Here is a 20,463-nt window from a genome sequence, read left to right on the forward strand (position 1 = left end):
TCCGCCCACAGCAGTGAGTTTGCGTAATCCCAGAGCCCAGTGAGGAGCCACGGTGACTTCCCAGCTTCCATTTTAAAGGTCAAACCTCCAAAGATGTGCACGGAGGCCGGTACATGGACAGAACTTCCAGGGTCCTCCTGCCCACCCAGGCCACCAGGCACTGCTTCTGCTGGGCAGGCCTGTCTGGTGGTCCCGAAAGAGGAGGGTGCCAGCCGGGACTCGGCCACACCAGCAGAATCCACTGTCCCTCAACGACTGCTCAGCACACAGGTCTGGCTGGGGTCACAGCCCCTGGCTTCCAAGTCCACGAGGGTGGACGCCGGCCACTGTCTTCCACAATCCAGTGAGCAGTTCAGGGGCAGCAGACCCCAGCTTCCTATTCTGATGTTCAAATAGCCGGAGAATTCTAGAAACCAAGGCGTGAGAAGAGCTCACGGGCGGGAGCAGACACACCCACCCCGTGTGCCCACTTCTGGGTCACTGGGGTGTCAGGCCCTTGTCTTGGCCACGAGGCTCTGAGTCAGCATGTGCAGGGTCAGCCTCACTGCCGGGTGGTCTGTGGTTGAAGAATCTCTCCAGAGGGGGAAGGGGGCTGCTGGGGGCAGGGGTGTGGGGTGGGCGCAGGTGCAGGGGGGCAGCAAGCAGGGGCTGCCCTGCAGGAGCTGGAATCCCTGAAAGCCAAAGGATGCAGGCGGCATCGAGCCACCACCAGACACCTTCATCTCACCTGCTCCGGGCATAGTGGGGCCAGGCCCTTGCACCTCTATCTGGACCACAGGGAGGGCTGCAGTGTAGACAGGTGGGGAGGGAGCTCGCCGTGCATGCAGCTGGCCCAGGTTCGATCCCCAGATCTCCACAGAAGTGAGCCCTGAGCACTGCCAGGCAAGGCCCCAGAGGCAAAGGGAAGGAGAGTGTCTGTCCATGGAGGCAGCGCACAGGCCCAGGGCTCTGAGTCCTTTCCCGTCCAAAGTCAGCTCCTGGCCCCTGACTTGCCAGCTGCCAGGTCTGCAAACCCCAACTTCTCCAGCGGTTCCGGCGCCATGAGCTGCCTGAAAGGGAAGGGGACTGTCACAGACAGTGTGGATGCGGGCAGAGCCCCACGCCATGGCCCACAGGGCGGGGGCAGGAGGGGCACTGAGGCCCAACACCTGGGCCCTGTCAACCCAGCCCACCCTGTCACTACCCCCAAGCCAGAGCTGGGGGACCAGGCCACATGCCACACAGCAGTGGAAGCTGCTTCTCATGGCCAAGCCCGGGGAACTGGGCAGTTCAGTGCACGGTCCCCTGAGCACTTCCAGGAGTGAGCCCTGAGCACAGCAGACACGACCAAAAATAAACCAACCCTGAGAAGGCACCCAGTGTGTGAATGTGTAAGAATGTAGGAGTGAGAGGGAACCTGTACCTGCAGGGTGAGCACTTCAGCACCTCATGGTGCCTTCAGGCTTCTTGATACCCCCAAATTGCCGCTGTGCCTCTGGCCAGACCCAACAACCTGGGGCCAAATTTCCCGAGAAATTAAACGGCCAAAAGTTAAGATATGTGGGAGTCACGCCCACAAACCACCTCTGGCTCAGCTATACAAGCTCATTTATGGGCCTTGCTTCAGACCCATAAATAAATCTCAAGAGATTGAAAGCCGCAGTTAATCTTTGACCTATGCATGGCTGAACAGACAGGGACAAATGGCGGGGCGGGGGGGGGAGGTCAGCCTGGTACCTGCCCAAGCAGAGCCCCCAGCAGCTGCTTACTCCCACAATTACTCGCACAATCCAAAATCGCTGCCATAGCCCTAGCTGGACTCCACCATCTCAGGACAGACCTCACCGAGATATTATTATCCTGTATGTGGTATGTGGGTATGTGGGTTTTGTGACTGAATCTCCAGGCTTTCTTGGGGCTGGGATGGGCTACCTCCCCTCAACCCCCCTTGTATTTCTGGAAGCCTCAGCAGTCACATTCACACCCCAAAGTTGCCACCCAATTGAAAAGCTGCTCCAGCCTTACCATTCCAGTAAAAATAGCAAATGTCCTGAACACACACAATGACCTTTTAGTACCTGTATTTCAAACCATAATGCACAAAAGGAAAAGGAGAGAGTGAGCAAGAAGGAAGGTGCCTCCCACAGAGGGAGCTGGGGTTGGGGGAATGGGGATGGGGTGGTGGGCAGTGGAGGGAGGGAAATGCACACTGGTGGAGGGATGGGTGCTGGATCACTTGGATCATTGTGTGACTGAAACCCAATCAAGAACAGCTTTGTAATGGTCCATCTTACAGGGATTCAATAAAAAAATTTTTGACAAGTGATGTGGAGTTCATGCCCACTTCAGTCAACTTACTCAATGGCTGAATAAATAGCAGTACTCCTAACATTAAAATGAAAAAGAGGGGCTGGAGTGACAGCATAGCGGGTAGGGTGTTTGCCTTGCACGCGGCCAACCCGGGTTCAAATCCCAGCATCCCATATGGTCCCCCGAGCACTGCCAGGAGTAATTCCTGAGTGCAGAGCCAGGAGTAACCCCTGTGCATCGCCGGGTGTGACCCCCCAAAAAAAGTAATAAAAAAAAATAAAAAGAGTGTGTGAGTGTATGAGGGATAGGGCCGGAGCAATTGTACAGCAGGGTAGGCACTTGCCTTGCAAGCAGCTGACCCAAGTTTGATCCCCAGCACCTCATGTGGTTCCCTGAGTCCCACCAGGGGTGATATCCCTGAGCAGAGCCAGGAGTCAGCCCTGAGCACCAATGTACGTTCCCCCCTAAAAAAAAACAACATGTAGGGGCCGGAGCGATAGCACAGCAGGTAGGGCGTTTGCCTTGCACGCGGCCGACCCGGGTTCGATCCCCGGCATCCCATATGGTCCCCCAAGCACCGCCAGGAGTAACTCCTGAGTGCAAAGCCAGGAGTAACCCCTGAGCATCGCTGGGTGTGACCCAAAAAAAGCAAAAAAAAAAAAATACAACAACATGTATGAGTATGTGGGGGCTGGAACAAGAGTATTAGCAGGTAAGGCAACTGCTTTAGGGCTTTAAGGCAACGGCTCGCTCCCCGGCATCCCATGTGGTCCCCAAGTTCCACCAGGAGTGATTCCTCAGCACAGAGCCAGGAGTCAGCCCTAAGCATCATCACTGGGTGTCAGCCAAAACACAAACAAAAAAGAGTGTGAATATAATGTGCTTATATATGAGTGTGTGAGTTTGGATGTGTGAATAGGGATATGAGTGTGAGTCAGTGGTGTGTGTTGATGTGTAAATCAGTGTGAGTGTGGACGTGATCATGTGCCAGTGTGTGAGGATGTGGGATTGTGAGTGTGGACATGAGTGTGAGTCAGGGTGTGCGTGGATGAGTGTGTGAGTGTGAGTCCGGGTGTGTGGATATGACTGAGTATGAGTGTGTGTGTGGATGTGTATACATACATATACCTGTGAGGAAATGAATGTGTGTGTACACTGAAATGGGGTCCCTGAGGAGGGCCAACTACCCTGGGCACAGTTTCTAGGCAGAAACACCAGTCACAGCCCCCCTCAGAGATGTGGAGGCCGGGAGAGGCTGCCCTCCCTGAGGCCCAGCTGGCCCCAGCACCCCCAGTCACATCCACAGTGCCTGGCCTGCAGCTCCCCAGCGAGGACCAGCCAAGACCTGGCGGGTGCCCAGCGCTGCTGTGGGAGGGGTGCCGACAGCTCGGAGACACCCAGGCGGGCGGGCGCAGGACACCTAAGCAGAGGCGCAGTGCTGGGCCGCCCGGGAGGTACTTGCCTCTCCATCCTGCACTCTAAGTATTCTTTCGACTCATTCCTGCACACTGCGTTCTCAAAATCGTTGTCACGAAGACATTTCAGGAATTTCTCCTTGAACTTTTTACATTCACCTGGAACAAAGAGAAACCAGTTTCCCGCCAGCAGTGGCTAGAGCCCATACGGTACCAACTGATGAGCACTCAGTGACGGGGCACTGAGCACCAAGTAACTGAGTCCTGAATGACCAAGCCTGGAGTGACTGAGCACAGACGGACTGAGCACCCAGTGACCCAGCACCACTCTCCCAGCAGGTGCAAGGCGCATCGCCTGGTCCTCGATTCCTCCCTCGGGTCCCCAAGGCCCAATTCCCCGAGCTGGGAGCAGCTCAAAGGAACTAGAGCGAGCAGCCTCGCCACGCGGGTGGGGGGGTCGGGTCGGGGCGAGGGGGGCGGGTTTCGGTCGCAGTCGGGTTGGGGTGGGGTCTGGTCGGGGGCGGTTCCGGGCCGGGTCGGGGGCGGTTCCAGGCAGTTCCGGGGTGGAGCGGGGTGGGTTCCAGGTCCGGGGCGGGGGCGGGGCGGGGGCCGGTTCCGGCAGCCTCACGGGCCGGGCCAGGGGCCGGGCAGTGCGGGGACTGCGCCGTACCCCAGCCGCTCACCGAAGTGGTCCAGCGGGAAGCTGCCCTTGTCCGGCGGCCGCGGCTGGAAACTCTTGGAGCCGAAGTTCATGGCGTTGGACATGGTGGCGCAGTCCGACGTTTGCAGCCAGCGCGCATGCGCAGGCGGCCAGCCGAGCGCCGAGCAGGTCGAGCGGCCGATGTCGCCGGGGCCGTGCCCCGCCCCGGCTCCGCCTCCTCAAGACTCCGTCCCGTCCCGCCCCCCCTATGGCTCCGCCTCACTCACAGCTCCGCCCCATCACAGGCCCGGCCCCGCCCCAGCTCCGCCCCATGCCCCGCCCGCTCATGGCTCCGCCCCCACGGCGCCCGCGGCCCCCTGACCTGGCCGGCAGTGAATCTGGCCTGCTACTGGACCCAAGCTCATTGCCGACAGACTGTCCAGACAAGACTTCGCAGGCCCGCCATCACCACTGAGTGGGGACTGGGGAGCTCACAGCGTTGCAGCCCAAGGATACACAGCGGGAAGCCATGTACGGCCCGTGGACACGCGACTACGAAGGCCCTGGCAAGCTGTGCGCAACCGGGCTCCTGCCTGCCGAGGGGGGCATGCCAGAGGGTCCGGCCGCTCGCTCCTCAGCGGCCACCCCAGATGTCCTCCTCAGCAGCGTCCTGGGCGCTCCTGGCAGTACCAGAATCTGGGGACCCACAGCAGTGCTCGGGAGCGCTTGCCCTTTGGCCCTCCTGGCTGTGGGGTGGCGGCTGCTGTCCAGGGAAAGTGTTCACAGGTGGTGGCAGGCATGGGGGGTCCAGGGGGGCACAAGGGGGAGACGGAGGCCCTGGGACCTGCACTCACATTCCACAGACGCCTGTCACTTTAAGCGCAGGCTGCCCCTGCAAACTGCTCGTTCCACATTCTCGGGGTTGCAGGAGGGTGGGGGGGAGGGTGGGGTACGGGCACGCCCTCTGCCCAGAGGCCGCTGGGGCCTGGTGGGGAGCTGGGCCCCAGCCTGTTTCCTCATGGCCCTGCTCTTCCTGGGACTCCTGCTGCTTCTGGGGCTCAGGGGGCTGTGGGGGCTGCTGTGGGGGCGCTCCAGCTCTTCCTCACCGGCCCCCCGCTGGCCCCCGGGGCCGCGCCCACTGCCCCTCATTGGGAACCTACACTTGCTGCGGGTCACCCAGCAGGATCGCTCCCTGATGGAGGTGAGGGTGCAGGCCCTGCAGCTGGCTGTCGGGCAACCCTGTGGGTAGGAGCAGGGCAGGAGGGCTCCCTGAAGGAGGCAGCATGGTGGGGGGTCAGCAAGAGGAGCAGCAAAACTTGGGGACACAGTGAAGAGGGGTCCGGGCATGTAGGTTGCACTGCTGGGGTCGCTCTGCCCGGCCTGGCAGTGGGGTCCGGGGGGGGGGCCTTGGTCACTTGTCGCCTGGGCCAGCCCTTGCTGGGGTTTGGTGCTCTGACGGACACATCCCTGGGAGTGCCCAGTTCTCAGAACAGGCCCCTGGGCTCCAGTGCCCGGGCGCCCCCAGCCTGGGCCTGCGCTCAAGGTCCGGGTGCCCCCAGCTCTCGGCACGCTACGGGCCAGTGTTCACCGTGCACCTGGGCACACAGAAGACGGTGGTGCTGACAGGGTACCAGGCTGTGCGGGAGGCACTGCTGGGCACGGGGCACGCACTGACCGACAGGCCCCCCATCGCCATCTTCCAGCGGATCCAGGGGGGTGCGGGTGAGTGTGTGGGACCCCAGGGTGGGATCCCCACCCGGCCCGTGCTCAGTGCCCCCCCGCCTCCGCAGGCGTCTTCTTCTCGTCAGGGCGGCGCTGGAGGGTGGCGCGGCAGCTCACTGTGGCCGCCCTGCAGGGGCTGGGTGCCGGGCAGGGGCCCGGGGCCGACCTGGTCCTGAGCGAGCTGGGCTGCCTGTCCAAGCTGCTGGACGGCTACAAAGGTGAGTGCGGGGCGGGACCCCGAGCCCCCACAGGCCGCCGGGCCGCCCCTAAGGCTGACCCCTGCCCCAGGCCAGCCCTTCCCCCTCCGCCTGCTGGGCTGGGCACCCTCCAACGTCACCTTCACGCTGCTCTTCGGCCGGCGCTTCGACTACGGAGACCCCGTGTTCCTGTCCCTGCTGGGCCTCGTGGAGGACGTGATGGTGCTCCTGGGCACCCCGGCCCTGCAGGTGAGGGGAGCTGCCGTCCCTGAGCTCTTGAGGAAGTAGGGGGTCTCGGGCAGGGCTGACCCCCATCCCCGTGTGCGAGGGTCACCCCAGGCACGCCCCATCCCACCCTGCGTCCCTGCATGGGGTCCCCTGGCACGTCCTGACCTACCCGTCCCCATGCAGAGGGGTCTTCTGAGGACAGGGTCCCCAATGGGGCCATCATCCCGCCCCGGGGGCCAAGAGTGGGCCTCCGACCCTGGCAAGGCCCACCTGCCTTCCCGCCCCCGCCGTCCACAGCGTCCTCTGGAGGACAGTGGGCGGGAAGGTCTGGCTGAGCCCCCCAGTTCCCCAGGGAGGAGCGAGAGCAGGGGTCAGCCAACTCCCCCGCAGGCAGCGCGGAGGCCACAGAATGTTCCAGGCCTGTGCCGGCTTGGATCCGCGCTGCCTGCTGGCACCTAGGCCCGTGGCCCCTGCGCACGGCCCTCAGCCCGTGCTGGCCTCTGCACAGCTGTTTAACATCTACCCGAGGCTGGGGGCGCTGCTGCAGCTGCACCGCCCCCTGCTGCTGAAAGTCGAGCAGGTGCGCGCCATCCTGCGGGCCTCCCTGCGGGACAGGCCTGTGCCCGGGGCCTCGTACAGCTACATGGATGCCCTGCTCCGCAAAGGCCAGGTGTGCCCAGCCTCTACCCCAGCGGGCGGTGGGGACACCCGGGGCTGAGGCTGGGCTGCCCTCCTGGGCAGGGGCAGGGTGAGGGTGGGGGTGTCTGGCTCTCTGCCTTCAGCCCTGGCACCTGCCCGTGCAGAATGACCCCGAAGGCCAGTTTTCCGAAGCCGACATGGTGGCCTGTGCCCTGGACATGGTCATGGCCGGCACCGAGACCAGCGCGGCCACGCTGCAGTGGGCTGCCCTCCTGATGTGCGAGCACCCGGAGGTGCAGGGTGAGCACCCGGCTGGGTGCCCATGGGGGGTGTGCACGTGGCGGGTGTGCCGCATCTCGGCTCGGTCTCGGCAGGCCGGGTGCAGGAGGAGCTGGACCGAGTGCTGGGTGCTGGGCGGCTGCCGCGGCCAGAGGACCAGCAGCTGCTGCCCTACACCAACGCGGTGCTGCACGAGGTCCAGCGCTACATCACGCTGCTGCCACACGTGCCGCGCTGCACGGCCACGGACACCGCGCTGGGCGGCTACCTGCTCCCCAAGGTGCGCCCACACACAGCGGCCCTCGGGGCTGGGGGGCCGCCCGCCCGAGGTGCCCACACTGCCGCCCCCACAGGGCACGCCAGTGCTGCTCCTGCTGAGCTCCGTGCTCCTGGACGAGACGCAGTGGGCCACCCCGGGCCAGTTCAACCCCGGCCACTTTCTGGACACAAGCGGGCGCTTCGTCCGGCGCGCCGCCTTTCTGCCCTTCTCCGCAGGTGGGCACTGACTCTGCCTCGGGATCACACCCCCAGCAGCCCCCTCAGGCTGGCCCAGACTACGCCCCTCGCACCTTGGTTTCCCCACAGGCCGCCGCGTGTGCGTGGGGGAGCGCCTGGCCACGTCACAGCTGTTCCTGCTGTTCGCCGGCCTCCTGCACAAGTACCGCCTGTGCCCCGCGCCCGGCCTCAGCCCCGTCCTGGACGCCACCTCTGCCCCTGCCTTTACCATGCGGCCGCCCGCCCAGGCCCTGTGTGCCGAGCCCAGAAACCAGTGGCGCTGAGCTGCCGAGCCGGCCACGGGTCCCAGGCCAGCCCAGCACTGGGGTTGTGGACAGGGCAGGGCCGCACCCCCAGACACTTCTCTGGGGGCCCCTTCCACCCACCTCCCCTTCTCCCATGGTGTCAGCACCTGTGGAGGGGGGTTGCAGGCCCACACAGGGTGGTTCATGTGTTGGCTCCTGGCCTGGGGAGGCCTCTGCTCTACTGTCCTCCCACTCCCACACGGGGCAGAGAGCAGAGATGGGCTCTTCTGGGTGGACACCCAGAGCCCCTGGAGTGACACATACTGTTCGGAACAGCAGACACAGGAAACCATCCAGCTGCAGAGGTGAGACGAGGCAGCGCTGCCAGCACTGGACTGGGCATGGACACCCAAAGAGAGCTGGGGCGCAGGTGCCCAGGGGCGCCCAGAGCCACAGGGTGGCCCCAACACCTGTCTCTGTATAGCTGGTCTGGGCTTCAGTTCCCAGCACCCCAAAACAGACATTACTAAAACTGGATGTTTCACACCAAGTTTCTGTGTTGGTCAAGGCCCTACCTGCATAGCCCTGAGCCACACTCCCAGACATTCCAGAACTTTCCATCCCAACAAGCTAGTCCCACCCCTCACCTCCCAGACAACTTCTTGCGAGTGGGGCACACGGTCTCACACTCGACCACTTCGAGCAGGTCCCTGTGGGCAATGCGCAACCACGGATTCCAGTCCTGCCTGGTTCCAGGACTGTGTCCAGCAAGCTGAGCCTCTGTGCAGGCAGACTGGGGTGGACAGGGAGGCCCTCTGGGGCAGGAGCTCCTACCCTCTGCCTCCCCTGGGCTGGTTGCACAGGCAGGGCCCCAGGCCCGAGTCGGGTGTGAGAACACAGCAGCGCTGCACACACTGGGGCCACGAGGTCTCCTGCCCATCTCCACTGTGGTATGGGCCTCCTGGGAAGCCCACAGGCACATGGATGCCAGGGGGTCCTGCTGCCGCACAGGTGGTCTTTGCCCTCCCCCCGCTCCCGTGTACTTCTCCACACCTGGCATCACTCCCAGGTCCCTCAGGGATACCACCCTCACTCCTCCTGGGCCAGTGCCTGCTTCTCGAAGCTCTGGGGGCCAAAGTCTGGGGACAAGGGAGGGGACGCAGCCTGTCTCTCCATGAAGAGGCTCCAGAGAGTGAGGGGATCCCCATCAGTCTGCTCAAGTGTTGCTGAGTGCCCTGAGCTCCCAGATCCTGGGGTGAGTCCCCTGATCCCCCCCAGATCCCGGGGTAAGTCCTCTGAGACCCCCAGATCCCGGGGTGAGTGCCCTGACCCCCCAGATCCCGAGGTGAGTCCTCTGAGACCCCCAGATCCCGGGGTGAGTCCCCTGATCCCCCCAGATCCCAGGATGAGTCCCCGGAGACCTCCAGATCCTGGGTGAGTGCTCCCATCCCTCCAGATCCTGGGGTGAGTGCCCTGATTCCACCAGATCCCGGGGTGAGTCCCCTGAGACCCCCAGATCCCGGGGTCAGTGCCCCATCCCTCCAGATCCTGGGGTGTCCCCTGAACTCCCCAGATCCTGGGGTGCATCCCCTGGTCCCCCAGATCCCAGGGTAAGCCCCTGGGGATGGCTCCCGCCTGCCGTGAAGAGAAGGCAGCGAGCAGGAGGTGGTCCATTCGGCCTCTTTATTGCAGAGCCGGACCCCCAGGCAGTGCCTCCCGCAGGTCCGTCTCTAAGACAGCAGCTGGAGCACCTGCCGAAGGCGGCTCATTGGCAGCTGCTGTGGGGGGTCCTGGCCGCCCTCTGTGTCCAGCTCCTGCATCAGGGCCTCAGCCTTCTGCACGGTCAGCTCGCGGGCGTGTCCCTGCAGCCCCTCCAGGTAGGATAGCAGGGTGGGGAAATGCTGGTCAGGCACCTGCAGGGATGGCAATGGTCAGGCTCCAGGGACAGCCGGCTCGGCCAGCCACCAGGGCCTCTGGCTGCCTCTGGCTGCCTTGCAAAGGGCCCACGGGGTGAGATCATGGTGAGGCCTCCCAGCCCTTACCTCCCTCCTGACCCCAGGTCCCAGGAACCTCAGAGCTGCCCACAGGGGGCCTATGTGGTGTGGAGGTGCCACAAAACACAGGGCATTCCACTCCGTCATTTGTGAGTGCCTGCTCCAGCCCTGGGTGCCCCAGCCCTGGGAGCCACCTCTCCAGCACCAGGCATGGTTTCAGAGGCCCACAGGACAGGGGAAGCACACAGTGGCCATGTGAGGCTGCTGGCTGAAGTGCTGACTTTCCTGTCTGCATGTATGTGCGTGTGAAACAGCAGGACTTCGGCATGCATGTGTGTGCATGACAGAGCGGGGTTGCTGCATGTGTGCGTGTGTGACACGGCAGGGCTGCTACATGTGTGTGCATGTGAAACAGCAGGACTTTGGCATACATGTGTGTGCATGACAGAGCAGGGCTAACTCCATGTATATGCAGGCAGAGCAGGCAGCCACCGAACAGGGACACTGCCTCCCTGCATAAGCCCAGGGGCTGGCTAGCAAGCCAGGAGCTCCAAGAGTCCCTGTCGGGGTGGGTCTGAGACCGGGGGGCAGGGCCTGGAACTGGCTCCGCTCTACCCCTCGAGGCCCCCAGAAGTGTTTGCTGAGGGGGAGGGCCGCCTGTTAGCAGGACAGCCCTTCCCCGGACTTTAGACCCAAAAACAGTGGGCTGTCCTTTCCTGCCCCCCCAACCCGGGGCCTCGAGGGTCACTCTCCCTGCCTCAGGCTCACATGTTCCCTGCCTGCCAGGTTCTCGTCCCTCCCCCTCCCCCACTCTCCCTGCTCCTGCCATCTGTTTGGCTGGGCACAGCCCAGGGTGGCCCTTCCCACAGAGGCCTTCACGCCCCCCTCCCCCCAAGGATGCCAAGCCCTTGTGCCCTGGGAACCCCCAGTGAGCACAGCCTGCCCCCGAAGGCTGACCTTGTCTCGGTCATACATGTGCATCAGGAGCCATGTCTGCCTCGTCTTCTGGAACCTCCAGCTCTCACGTTTCTGGGCCCAGCTGGAAACACAGAGGTGGTGTGAGAGCAGGACTGAGGCTGGAAGGTGGCAGAGGGCACAGACGCCCCCCACGACCCAGACACAGACACCCTCTCACTCGCAGAGATACTCCAAGGCCAGGTCGGCCCCTGAGCGCCGGGTGGGGGGAGCCTGGGCCTCGAGGCCAGCCTGCCTCAGCCGCTTCCTCTCCTCCTTCTTCCGCTCCTTCTTCTGTTTCCTTTCTTGGATTCTCCGTTCTTCAGGGGATAGTTCTGGATCAGACACCTGCAGACCACTGATGGACGCTCCCTGAAACCCAGAGAAGCACCTGTGTGGGTTTCAAGGCAAACACAGCCTGAACGGGGTCACCGCTCTGGTCAAAGGTCCCCTTGCCTGCCCTGCCCCCACGCAGACCCCACACAGACCCCCAGTTAGCACAGTCCTGGGCAAGCACGTGTCCTGGCCACCCAGGCCTCACGGGAGACCTGAGACAAGGGGGCCAAGACAATTGTGTCTGAGCTGTGGACAGTCCCTGGGCACTCGCCGGGATCAGAGAGGCATGCCCCTCACATTCAGATGCCACCCTCCCCCCATTCTGGGACCCAGCTGGGCATGCCCATCACATTCAGATGCCACCCTCCCCCCATTCTGGGCCATGTGCTGCCCAGCTTGTGCTCTGCACACCCAGGAACCAGAGACTTCCCCACCAGGCCAGGGAGAGGTGACAGCACCCAGCACCACTGGATGACCACAAAGAAACGGTCAGTGGCCCAGCTTTCCAGAGCTGCTAAGAGCCTGGGATGGGCACCCGGGGATCTCCTCCCCTTGTGTGCTCAGACACCCATTTCCCCAGTCACACCAATGGGGACTCTACCTTCTGTGCTCCTTACTACTGACTAGGAGTTACTCCACACCATCAGGAGTGAGCACAGGACCTGTCAGGCAGTGAGTCTGTCAGTGAGAGTCCGTGTGTCAGGAGGTGAGCCAGGACAGAGGCTGCCCAGTAAGATGGGGTGTGGGGTGTAGGCCAGTGCCACGTGGGAGGGAACGTCCATGGCGCCTCCCTGCAGTGGGCACACAGGCACGGAGGACATGCCTTGGGAGGTCAATGGGTCACCGCCACCAGCCCCCAGAGGGCAGCCAGGCCGTGACTAGAGGCTTTCCAACAGCCCCCTTCGAGCCTCACCTCCCACCACTCTACGGCCTGCTGGGGGGGGAGCGCTGCCTGAGGAGGCTCTGGACAGGCCGAGGCCCGTGGCCATATCCTAAGAAAGGGCCATTGTCCTTCCTCACTCTCTTGGCCACCGGCTCCAGGCTGGCACCAAGGGGGATGAGCTCCGTTGAGGGGGGTCTGCCCAGGTCAGGGGATGGTGTGGGGATGGCCAGCGGGGAGGGCAGGGAGAGGCCTGGGCACACCGCTAGGACCCTGGCCAGTGGGAGGTGACCGCTGGGCCAGAGTCTTGTCCCCCTCTCGTGTCTGTCCCCCCTCCTCAGTGCCGGTGCTCTGGCGGCTGGAGGCCCGTGCCCTCGGCTGTCCGGGGCCGCTGCTGTCGAGGAGGGGGACCGCCGCGGGCTCTGGCCTCGAGGAGCGCACGGCTGGACCAGAGTGAGCTCCTGGAGGACAGGGAGCGCAGCGGCCCCTGGGCGGGCCTGCAGCGGCCGGACGCTCGGGGCTCAGCACCGGGCTCCGCCGGGCATCCCCGGGCCGCGGCCCCCACGCCCCTGCCCGTCACGGCGGGCATCTCTGCGGGAATGGGCCGCTGGTGGTGACAGCCCTGTCCCCGAAGCCAGGCCCGGGCAGGACCCTGCGGGCGCCCCGTCCGCGGCCGGCGACTGTGACCAGCCAGGCGCCCGTACACCGGGCAGCGCTGCAGCCCCCGGAGCTCGCCATGGACACGCGGCCGCGGCCCCGGGGCCAGGCGGGCGGGGGGCGCACGGAGCCTCTGGGCCGGGTCGCGGATGCGGGGTCCACCGCGCGGGCCCTCACCTGGGGTCCGGAGGGGGCGCGGACTGGAGGCGACCAGCGGACATCCCGACAGTGCTGCCTGGTCCCGGGGCCGCCCGATCCGCGGCGCAGGCCTCCGCAGCCCGCGCCCCACGCATGCGCGTCCGCACCGGATCCAGCTCCGGCCGGCGGGGCGGTGACGCAAGCACGCGGGGGCGGGGCCTCGGGGGCGGGGCGCGGCGCGCAGGGGCTGGGAAAACCCTGAGCCGTCGCTGCCGCCTCCAGCACGGCCAGCGCACCAGCCTCGGGCCCGCACCCCGAGCCTACGTCTCCCGGCCGGGCTGCAGCTATTGGAAGCGGCGCCAAGTCCTGGCCCGGGCCCAGCCAGCCAAGTCCAGCCCAGCGCCTGCAGCGGGCCTGGCAGGGCGGGGCCGCCCAGGCCCGTGCCAGGCCTCGGGGACACGCTGTACCGGCTGTCCTTGGCTCCCAGGCCGGTCCGTTCGGGTGGAGGCTGAGCCCCGGGAGCCGCCAGCTTCCCTGTGATACGGATCTCTGGGCCCCAGTGCCAACACTGCCTACCTCGGGGCTGCTCTGTGCACAGAAGCCCAGGGCGGCTCTCCTGGGCCTCCTCCCAAAGACAGAACACTCCCACAGGCCACGAGCCCATTCCCTGGCCCTGGCCCGTCCAGGGCTGGCGGTGCCTGTATAGGGGAAGGGCCTACAGGCTGTTGGCCATATGTCACAGGGCAGGGAGGTGGGAGGTGGGGGTGGGGGTGAGGGCAGCCTGACCTGTCCAGGCCCCTATCTGGGCCTTGCTCCATGGCTGGGGCCACCACCAGGTCTGAGACTCCAGCTCTGGGACTGGGTCCTCTCACTGCACCTACCTCACAGCAGTGGGATCCAAGTTATGGTGCCAGCTGGGGTCTCTGGAGAGCGGGAGGAGGGCACAGTGCAGGCCTGGCTCACACCTACCTACAGGCCAGATGTTCCTGACCCTCAACTCTACCCTGGCGGGGGCACTTGAAAGAGGGGAATCTCGACCAGACCAGGCAGAACCAGGAGGAGATCCTGACCTCTCCCTTTCCCCAGCACGGTCACTGTGGGGCAGCACAGACGTGATCCTTCGGAGCCCCAGGCTGATTGCACAGCTGCCACATCACAGCTTCTGCAGCTGATGGTCAGCTGAAGGCTACTAGGGAGGGCAACATGGACGGCCAGCACTCAGGATGGAAGGCCAAGGAGAATGAGAGGTCTGGCAGTGCAACCCTAACCAGGCTGAGGATCTGGCACACAGCTGCTCCCCCAGAGGCACCAAGAATCAGCTCTCCAGGTAGGGTGCCAGGGCCCCTCGTCTAAGGAGGAGCAGGTGCCAGAACAGCAGGGAGTCAGGCCCCACTGCATGCAGGGCACAGACCTCCCTGAACTGGCTCTGCCCCCCACAACATCACTCTTGCGAAGACCCCAGATGTGCACTTAGCCAGGATGGTGGTGGCACAGGACATGCTCAAAAACCAGACGTAAATGCTCCCAACACAGGAAAAGGTAAACGTCCCTTATCCTCCCCTAGCAGGCAGGCGCAGTGTGAGATGGAGGATGGAACTCTGGGCTACCAAATATAGAGGCACGTGGAGCGCAGGGCAGGAACCCCGGAGATGCAGAACATACACAGGCCCGCACGCATGTCCACTCCTCTCATCTGGCTGCCCTGGGAGGGGCCGTTCCTGGGACACGTGGGGGGGCGTTACTTCACAGCCCAACCAACACCAGGGTGAGTGCACACAATTCAGTGGCTGACAGAGTCCCTCTCTATGTGAGTACACACTCGTGTGACTACAGGTGTGCCTGTCTGCGCACACACATGGGGTGCCGGCGATGGGGAGGCTGGAGGCACACAGGAACTCTATTTTCTCCACCATCTTGCTGTGATCCCAACGTTGCTCAGAATTTTAATTTCTTCGTTATTTAACATTTTTTTGCAGAGCCCTAGGCCCTTAAAGTCTTAGGCAATGTCTTAGGCCCCACCGCAACCAGTTCGGAAGGGCCGTGGGAGGAAGGCTGGGCTGCGGCACGGTCCGGGGAGAGCAGGCTCTTCTCATGAAAACAGAGCTTGGGCCCTCAGCGCCACTCCCAGGGGGGGTCACAAGCCACTGCCGGGCTGGCCAGGCGCAGGGCTCAGGTGGAGGACACAGATGTGACACTCGGGGCTGACCCTGCTCACCGCCCTGAGGTCAGCTGCCCCCCACCCCCACACACGACAGAAGCCTGCAGGGGCGCCCATACCGCACCCGCCGGGACAGCTGCTGTGACGTGGCCTACCTCCGGGGCGCCGGGTCCTACCCCAGGGGCCGCCGGGCATTCTGAGCCTGGCTCAGTCGGCTCCATCCTGCCTGCGGTGGGGGGAGAGGGGGGGCCGGCGTGTCAGAGCCCTGCGCTACTGGGGTGTCTCAAGGGCCGCATTGGGAGACGCAGGGGGAGCTGGGCGGGGGTCGCCGTGCGAAAGAAAGGGCAGTGCGGCAGGCCGCCCGTTCCAAGGAGGGGTCCGCGGTTCGCCCCCACCCCAGGCCCTGAGGTCAGACCCAGCCGGCGCGCTGTCCCCTTAAGTGGCTTCCCGCCGGCGCACAGACACCCGGGCTCTCGGAACCAGCGCCTCGAGTTCGGGGTCGCTGCGCAGCGTCGGGATCCGCAGCCGCTCACGCCCCTCCAGGGGCGTTGGGCGTGGCCTGGACGCTGGGGGTGTGGCCTGCGCCGGGGCGTGGCCTGCGCTGGGGCGGGCCGGCCGGGCGGGGCGGTCACGTGTGTACACAGGCCCGCGCGGTGCGCGCGAGAGCCCCGCGCCTCCGACCCGCGTCCCCCGGCGGCCAGCGCGGCCCGCGCCCAGGAGCGGTGAGTGCGGGCGGGGCGGGAGGCCGTGCGGGCAGCAAGCCGGCGGCCGCGGGGCTCGACGGGGCCTCTGGTCGCCGGGCCCGCCCCAGGGGCGGCCGTCGTCCGTGGGGACGCACTGGCCTGGGGCCACCGCTGCGCGGTCACTGACCCGGTCGGCCCGGGTGGCGGCGTCTGTCCGAGCCCGCTGGCCGCGGCGATAACCGGGCCGCGGGCACGGGTGACACCTGATAAACAAGCGTGCCTGGCCTGGGACCGGACGCCGCAACCCAAAACTCCGCGGAAACCGAGCGGAACCGGGGCGCAGGCCCGGCCCCCGCTGGCTGCCTCTGCACACCGTACCCTGTGGGCCTGCGACCCCCAGCTCCTCCCGTCAGCGTGTCCGGGGACTGAGAGACGAGGGGCACAGTGTCCCCGTGTCCGGGGCTGGCCCTGCTCTGTGTGCCCACAGATGTCCTGCAGCACCCCCTCTCCCCCGTTTCAAGAGCTGCATGGTGTCCAGGCAGCCTATCTCTCCCCTCCACCTGGGCATCTAGGGTGCCCTGCTCAGACTACTGGCACAAGTGGGAATGATCCCAGGAATGAGCAGCCAGCGCCCTGCAGAGTGGACCTGTGGCTTGTGTGTCTGAGCCAGCCCCAGTGCCCACAGGCTGTTCCCACAGAGGGTCCCCAGCAGCCCAGCCCACAGCAGCTGAGGGGGCGTCCTTGGCATCCAGCACTTCATATGCAGAGTGTCCATGGAACAATCTCTTGGTCCAGTGCCTGCAACATCCCAGAGCCTCATACTTGTCAGCCGGGGTGAGGGGGGGTTGCAGTCCTCCTGCCCACTGCTCCCCGCCCCCCCATCCCATGCCAGCATGCAGAGAAAAGTGCCTGGGAGCCCCCAGGTCTCCAAGCCCCGGGGAGTAAGGTGGTTCCCAGTGCCAACACCAGTCGCGGAAGGAAAGGCAGTGGACACTGTGCTGGAGAAGCGGCAGTGGGCACTCGGTGGGGGAGAGGAGCAGATGCAGAGATGGGCAGCCCTGGCTGCTCCTGATTCAGCGGGGAGTTGGTGAACGCTCGAGCCCCTCAAGCAGGGGTTCAGATTCTGCTTTGCTGCACACATACACCACATGCCACATGTGTACACACAGCATACACATGCACACCTCACTCCCCGCAACCTCACGGCCACACATGTACACACCGCATACACATGCACCCACACATGCCCATAGGCCAGACACATGCACTCACACACACCAGCCCTCACATGTATTCACATATGCACACCCTACACGTGTACTCACACGTATGCACACACATGCCCCTGCCTCCCCACCAGGGGTACTGCCCTGACCTGCCAGTTCCATGGGGCTCACTGCTGGCCCCAGCCAGGAGGTTAGGGCTGAGCAGAAGCCTCTGGGTGTGGCGCCATTCAAGGGACAAGGGAAGGCCCAGGAGCCCTGAGGGGAGGGTCCAGACCTGTCCTGAGGACAGGGCTCCCCAGACCCCCGTGTACCAGTATCAAGAATGCTGCAACCAGCCCCAGACACGCAGTGTCCTCAGTCCGTCAGCACAGAGGCTTTCCCCGGCATCATCAGGGATCAGTACTGACGCCTAAGCCAGCACACGGGACCCCACCAGTGCCTCTGCTGGAGCAGGCCCTCTGGGTGGGCACTGGCCAGTCACCTGCTGCCCAAAACACCTACGGTACATCTGCCCCTCCCCGTGGGAGCCTCGCTGCGGCATCAGGCTCTGCCCTTGGCCATGTCCCTCCAGGGCAGCCCCTGTCTCAGCTGCTCAGCTGTGGCCACTGCCCAGGGCCACCTGGCCCTCCACTCCACTCCAGCCTTGGACATGGTGTCCTACCTGCATCCTGCTGTGCCCTCAGGGCACGAGCACAGGGATCAGGAGTCTGCCCCAGGGCATCCCACCCTGACTGGGATACACTGCTGGCTATACCCACACCGTGAGCCCGGCCTCTCCCCAGGGCTGCTGCTCCCCAAGTCAGTCAGGTCCCCCTAGAGAGGAACGAGGTGCTGCGGGCTCAGAGCCCCCCTGGGGACCCTGAAGTGGGTGCCAGGTCCCGGTGTGGGGAAAGGGATCCAGCCTCAGCACTCACAGGGGCATGGGGGGACTCGGGGGTCAGTGAGCACGGAAGGGTAGGGGCATAGGGGTTTGGGTGGCACAGGTGGGGAATTGTGGTTACAGGGGGAACTTGTGGGCATGGGGGTACCTGGAGGGAATGGGGGGACTATGGGGCAGAAGGGAGTCTTGGGAGGAGCAGGGGGGGGACTCGGGGCACTGGCAGAGAGGCCCCATGTGGGGCTGGCTGCCTGCTTCTCTGTCCCTAGTAGCTTTGGCTCGGCTGAGGAAGCAGCTCGGGAGGCGCCACTGGCCACTCTTCCCCTGGGCCCGGGACGGACATCCTGTCCAGCTCTGGGACAGGGAAGCCGGAAGCCCCGAGGGGAAGTGTGCCAGGTGGGGTGTGGTGCAGTACAGGGGACGAGGGGACAGCCGGCGTCTGGGAGGCAGCGGCCAGGGCAGGCCTCCCCGGGGCCCCACCTGCAATGCCTGCTCCCCTTCCTCTTCACCCCACGCCCCTCCCGCAGGCCGGGCCTGAACTGGCACAGGCATCACAGTCAGGGAGGGGGCCCCAGGAAGCGGCGCACAGGGTGGGGGCGGTGCCGACTGGGAAAGTAACCCCGTGCCGCTTGCCCACAGCTCCCGCCACCGCCATGTGGAGCTGTGGCCCGTTCAACGGCACGGGCCAGGCCGAGGACCTGGCGTGCCAGCACCTGCCGCTGGCGCTGTCGGTGCTGTCGCTGCTGTACCTGGTGGTGGGCTGCCCCCTGGGCCTGGGCTACAACGCCCTGCTGCTGCTGGCCAACCTCAGCGACGCACGTGCCATGGCCATGCCTGACGTCTACTTCACCAACCTGGCCGCGGCCGGCCTCGTGCTCAGCGCGCTGGCGCCCGTGCAGCTGCTGGGCTCAGCTGCCGCGGGCTGGGCGCGCTGGGGGCTGAGCCGTGAAGCCCATGTCACGCTGCTGCTGCTGTTCCACGTGTGCGCGCTGGTGAGCACCTACTCCACGGCGCTGCTCAGCCTGGACTGCTGCATCGAGCGGGCCCTGCCCCGCACCTACATGGCCAGCGCCTACAACACCAGGCACGTGTGTGGCTTCGTGTGGGGCGGCGCTCTGCTCACCAGCTTCTCCTCGCTGCTGCTCTACGTGTGCAGCCACGTGGCAGCCCGGGTGGCCGAGTGCACACGGCTGCAGGACACGGCGGCAGCCGATGCCATCCTGGTGGTTGTTGGCTATCTGGTGCCCGCCCTGGCCGTGCTCTATGCGCTGGCGCTCAGCATCCGGCTGCGCAAGGAGGACACTCCACTGGACCTCGAAGCCACACGCCTGGACCCCTCGGTGCACCGGCTCGTGGTGGCCACCGTATGTACACAGTTTGGCCTCTGGACGCCCTACTACCTAAGCCTCCTGGGCCACTCGCTGCTGGCCTCCAGAGACAAGCCTGCAGAGAGCCAGGGCCTGGGGCTGCTGGTCCTGGCCAAGGACGCGGCCCGGTGCCTGGCCTTCGCCAGCAGCTCCATCACACCGCTGCTCTACCGCGGCCTCAGCAGCCAGTTCCCTGGCAAGCTTCAGCGGCTGGGCAGGAGGCTGCGCTGTGGCCTCTGGCACTGCCCCCCAGACCCTGCAGGAGGGCAGCAGGCAGCACCTTAAATGCAGGCCCCTGGCAGCACTGCACAGGAGGTTCCTGTCAGGACCCCACGGCCAGCTGGGCACCAGCAGCCTCCTGCACCCTGGTCTTTCTCAGGATGCCCTGAGCTGCCATCGCTGGACACTACCCACCCAGAACACTACGCACGCACCCCCCCACCCGCACGTGTGCAAGCAGGAGCTGCCAGCATCCCGTGTACTCTTGTGACCCCCCATCCCCAGGTGGAGAGAGTCTGCAGAAATGGACCCCCACAGGGGGAGCAGGTGTGTGCGGAGCCGGGGCTGTCCCCACATCAGCAGGTCCCGAATAAATGCGGAAGGGCAGAATGTCTGTGTCAAGCCTCAGGGCTCCGACATGCAGGAGCGTGCTCAGAGCAGGGGGCTGGGTCTCACAGAGGCCCCGAGACACCAGCCCCCATACACGTTTGGTGGCAAGTGGACGGGGCTGTCTCCAGGAACCTGTCCACTTCCAGGGCCCCCCCACCCCCCGTCCAGCCCAAAGCATGACTGATGAGTGCCCATGGGGACAGGACAGATAGACAGACAGGTGGGCAAGACCCTGCAGGACTCCTGCGCAGCGATTCCCACGTGCCACAGCTAGAACCCGGGTCCCTAACTTGGTGCCTAAGTTTGGCACTGGCGCCCCAGCAGAAAGGGCGCCCCTCACCCTGCCCCACACTCCTGGGCATCTACTTGGAACCGCCCCCTGTAGACACTCATGCCCTCTCCTGGGCCCATTCGCGTTCTGGCACTCCCACAGAC

The 20,463-nt window shown here is 65.0% G+C and overlaps 5 protein-coding genes across 5 annotated transcripts in view; 2 read left to right on the forward strand and 3 right to left on the reverse strand.

Moving 5' to 3' along the window:
• Positions 1–923, reverse strand: part of ADAP1 (ArfGAP with dual PH domains 1) — a 14,034-nt gene extending 13,111 nt beyond the window's left edge. Inside the window, exon 1 of the mRNA XM_055135918.1 lies at positions 728–923. Within this exon, the coding sequence (XP_054991893.1) occupies positions 728–923 (196 nt within the window). The remainder of the gene's footprint in view (positions 1–727) is intronic.
• Positions 913–4,568, reverse strand: LOC101544287 (cytochrome c oxidase assembly protein COX19). The gene is made up of 3 exons (XM_004617264.2): positions 4,388–4,568; positions 3,748–3,863; positions 913–1,045 (listed from the first exon to the last, which is right to left on the reverse strand). Exons 1-3 carry the CDS (start codon positions 4,467–4,469, stop codon positions 971–973), a joined length of 273 nt encoding a protein of 90 aa, XP_004617321.1. The 5' UTR covers positions 4,470–4,568; the 3' UTR covers positions 913–970.
• A 740-nt stretch (positions 4,569–5,308) lies between these two features.
• LOC101544028 (cytochrome P450 2W1) lies at positions 5,309–8,686 on the forward strand. The gene is made up of 9 exons (XM_004617263.2): positions 5,309–5,545; positions 5,904–6,066; positions 6,135–6,284; positions 6,355–6,512; positions 7,000–7,161; positions 7,295–7,430; positions 7,505–7,689; positions 7,763–7,904; positions 7,995–8,686. The coding sequence occupies exons 1-9, from the start codon at positions 5,363–5,365 to the stop codon at positions 8,186–8,188; spliced, it is 1,473 nt and encodes a 490-aa protein (XP_004617320.1). The 5' UTR covers positions 5,309–5,362; the 3' UTR covers positions 8,189–8,686.
• A 1,132-nt stretch (positions 8,687–9,818) lies between these two features.
• The window catches only part of C4H7orf50 (chromosome 4 C7orf50 homolog), a 33,138-nt gene continuing 22,493 nt past the window's right edge, over positions 9,819–20,463 (reverse strand). Inside the window, exons 3-5 of the mRNA XM_055136762.1 lie at positions 11,279–11,469; positions 11,101–11,182; positions 9,819–10,062 (exon numbers count right to left, since the gene is read on the reverse strand). Of these exons, the coding sequence (XP_054992737.1) occupies positions 9,880–10,062; positions 11,101–11,182; positions 11,279–11,469 (456 nt within the window). The 3' untranslated portion in view covers positions 9,819–9,879. The remainder of the gene's footprint in view (positions 10,063–11,100; positions 11,183–11,278; positions 11,470–20,463) is intronic.
• On the forward strand, positions 15,888–20,015 carry GPR146 (G protein-coupled receptor 146). Its single transcript, XM_055136299.1, has 2 exons — positions 15,888–15,988; positions 18,692–20,015. Exon 2 carries the CDS (start codon positions 18,706–18,708, stop codon positions 19,702–19,704), a length of 999 nt encoding a protein of 332 aa, XP_054992274.1. The 5' UTR covers positions 15,888–15,988; positions 18,692–18,705; the 3' UTR covers positions 19,705–20,015.

This window comes from Sorex araneus, chromosome 4, assembly GCF_027595985.1.
Source record: "Sorex araneus isolate mSorAra2 chromosome 4, mSorAra2.pri, whole genome shotgun sequence".
NCBI classification, from domain to species: Eukaryota; Metazoa; Chordata; class Mammalia; order Eulipotyphla; family Soricidae; genus Sorex; species Sorex araneus.

What these genes read in the sequence shown, in the direction of transcription:
- LOC101544287 (XM_004617264.2), bottom strand. Translation starts at nt 4,469, where the DNA reads ATGTCCAACGCCATGAACTTCGGCTCCAAGAGTTTCCAGCCGCGGCCG. An exon ending in CTTCCCGCTGGACCACTTCG is followed by an intron (nt 3,864 to 4,387) that starts GTGAGCGGCTGG and finishes TCTTTGTTCCAG; the next exon opens with GTGAATGTAAAAAGTTCAAG. An exon ending in AGTGCAGGATGGAGAGGCAA is followed by an intron (nt 1,046 to 3,747) that starts GTACCTCCCGGG and finishes CCTTTCAGGCAG; the next exon opens with CTCATGGCGCCGGAACCGCT.
- GPR146 (XM_055136299.1), top strand. Translation starts at nt 18,706, where the DNA reads ATGTGGAGCTGTGGCCCGTTCAACGGCACGGGCCAGGCCGAGGACCTG.
- LOC101544028 (XM_004617263.2), top strand. Translation starts at nt 5,363, where the DNA reads ATGGCCCTGCTCTTCCTGGGACTCCTGCTGCTTCTGGGGCTCAGGGGG. An exon ending in AGGATCGCTCCCTGATGGAG is followed by an intron (nt 5,546 to 5,903) that starts GTGAGGGTGCAG and finishes GGGTGCCCCCAG; the next exon opens with CTCTCGGCACGCTACGGGCC. An exon ending in GCTGCTGGACGGCTACAAAG is followed by an intron (nt 6,285 to 6,354) that starts GTGAGTGCGGGG and finishes CCCCTGCCCCAG; the next exon opens with GCCAGCCCTTCCCCCTCCGC.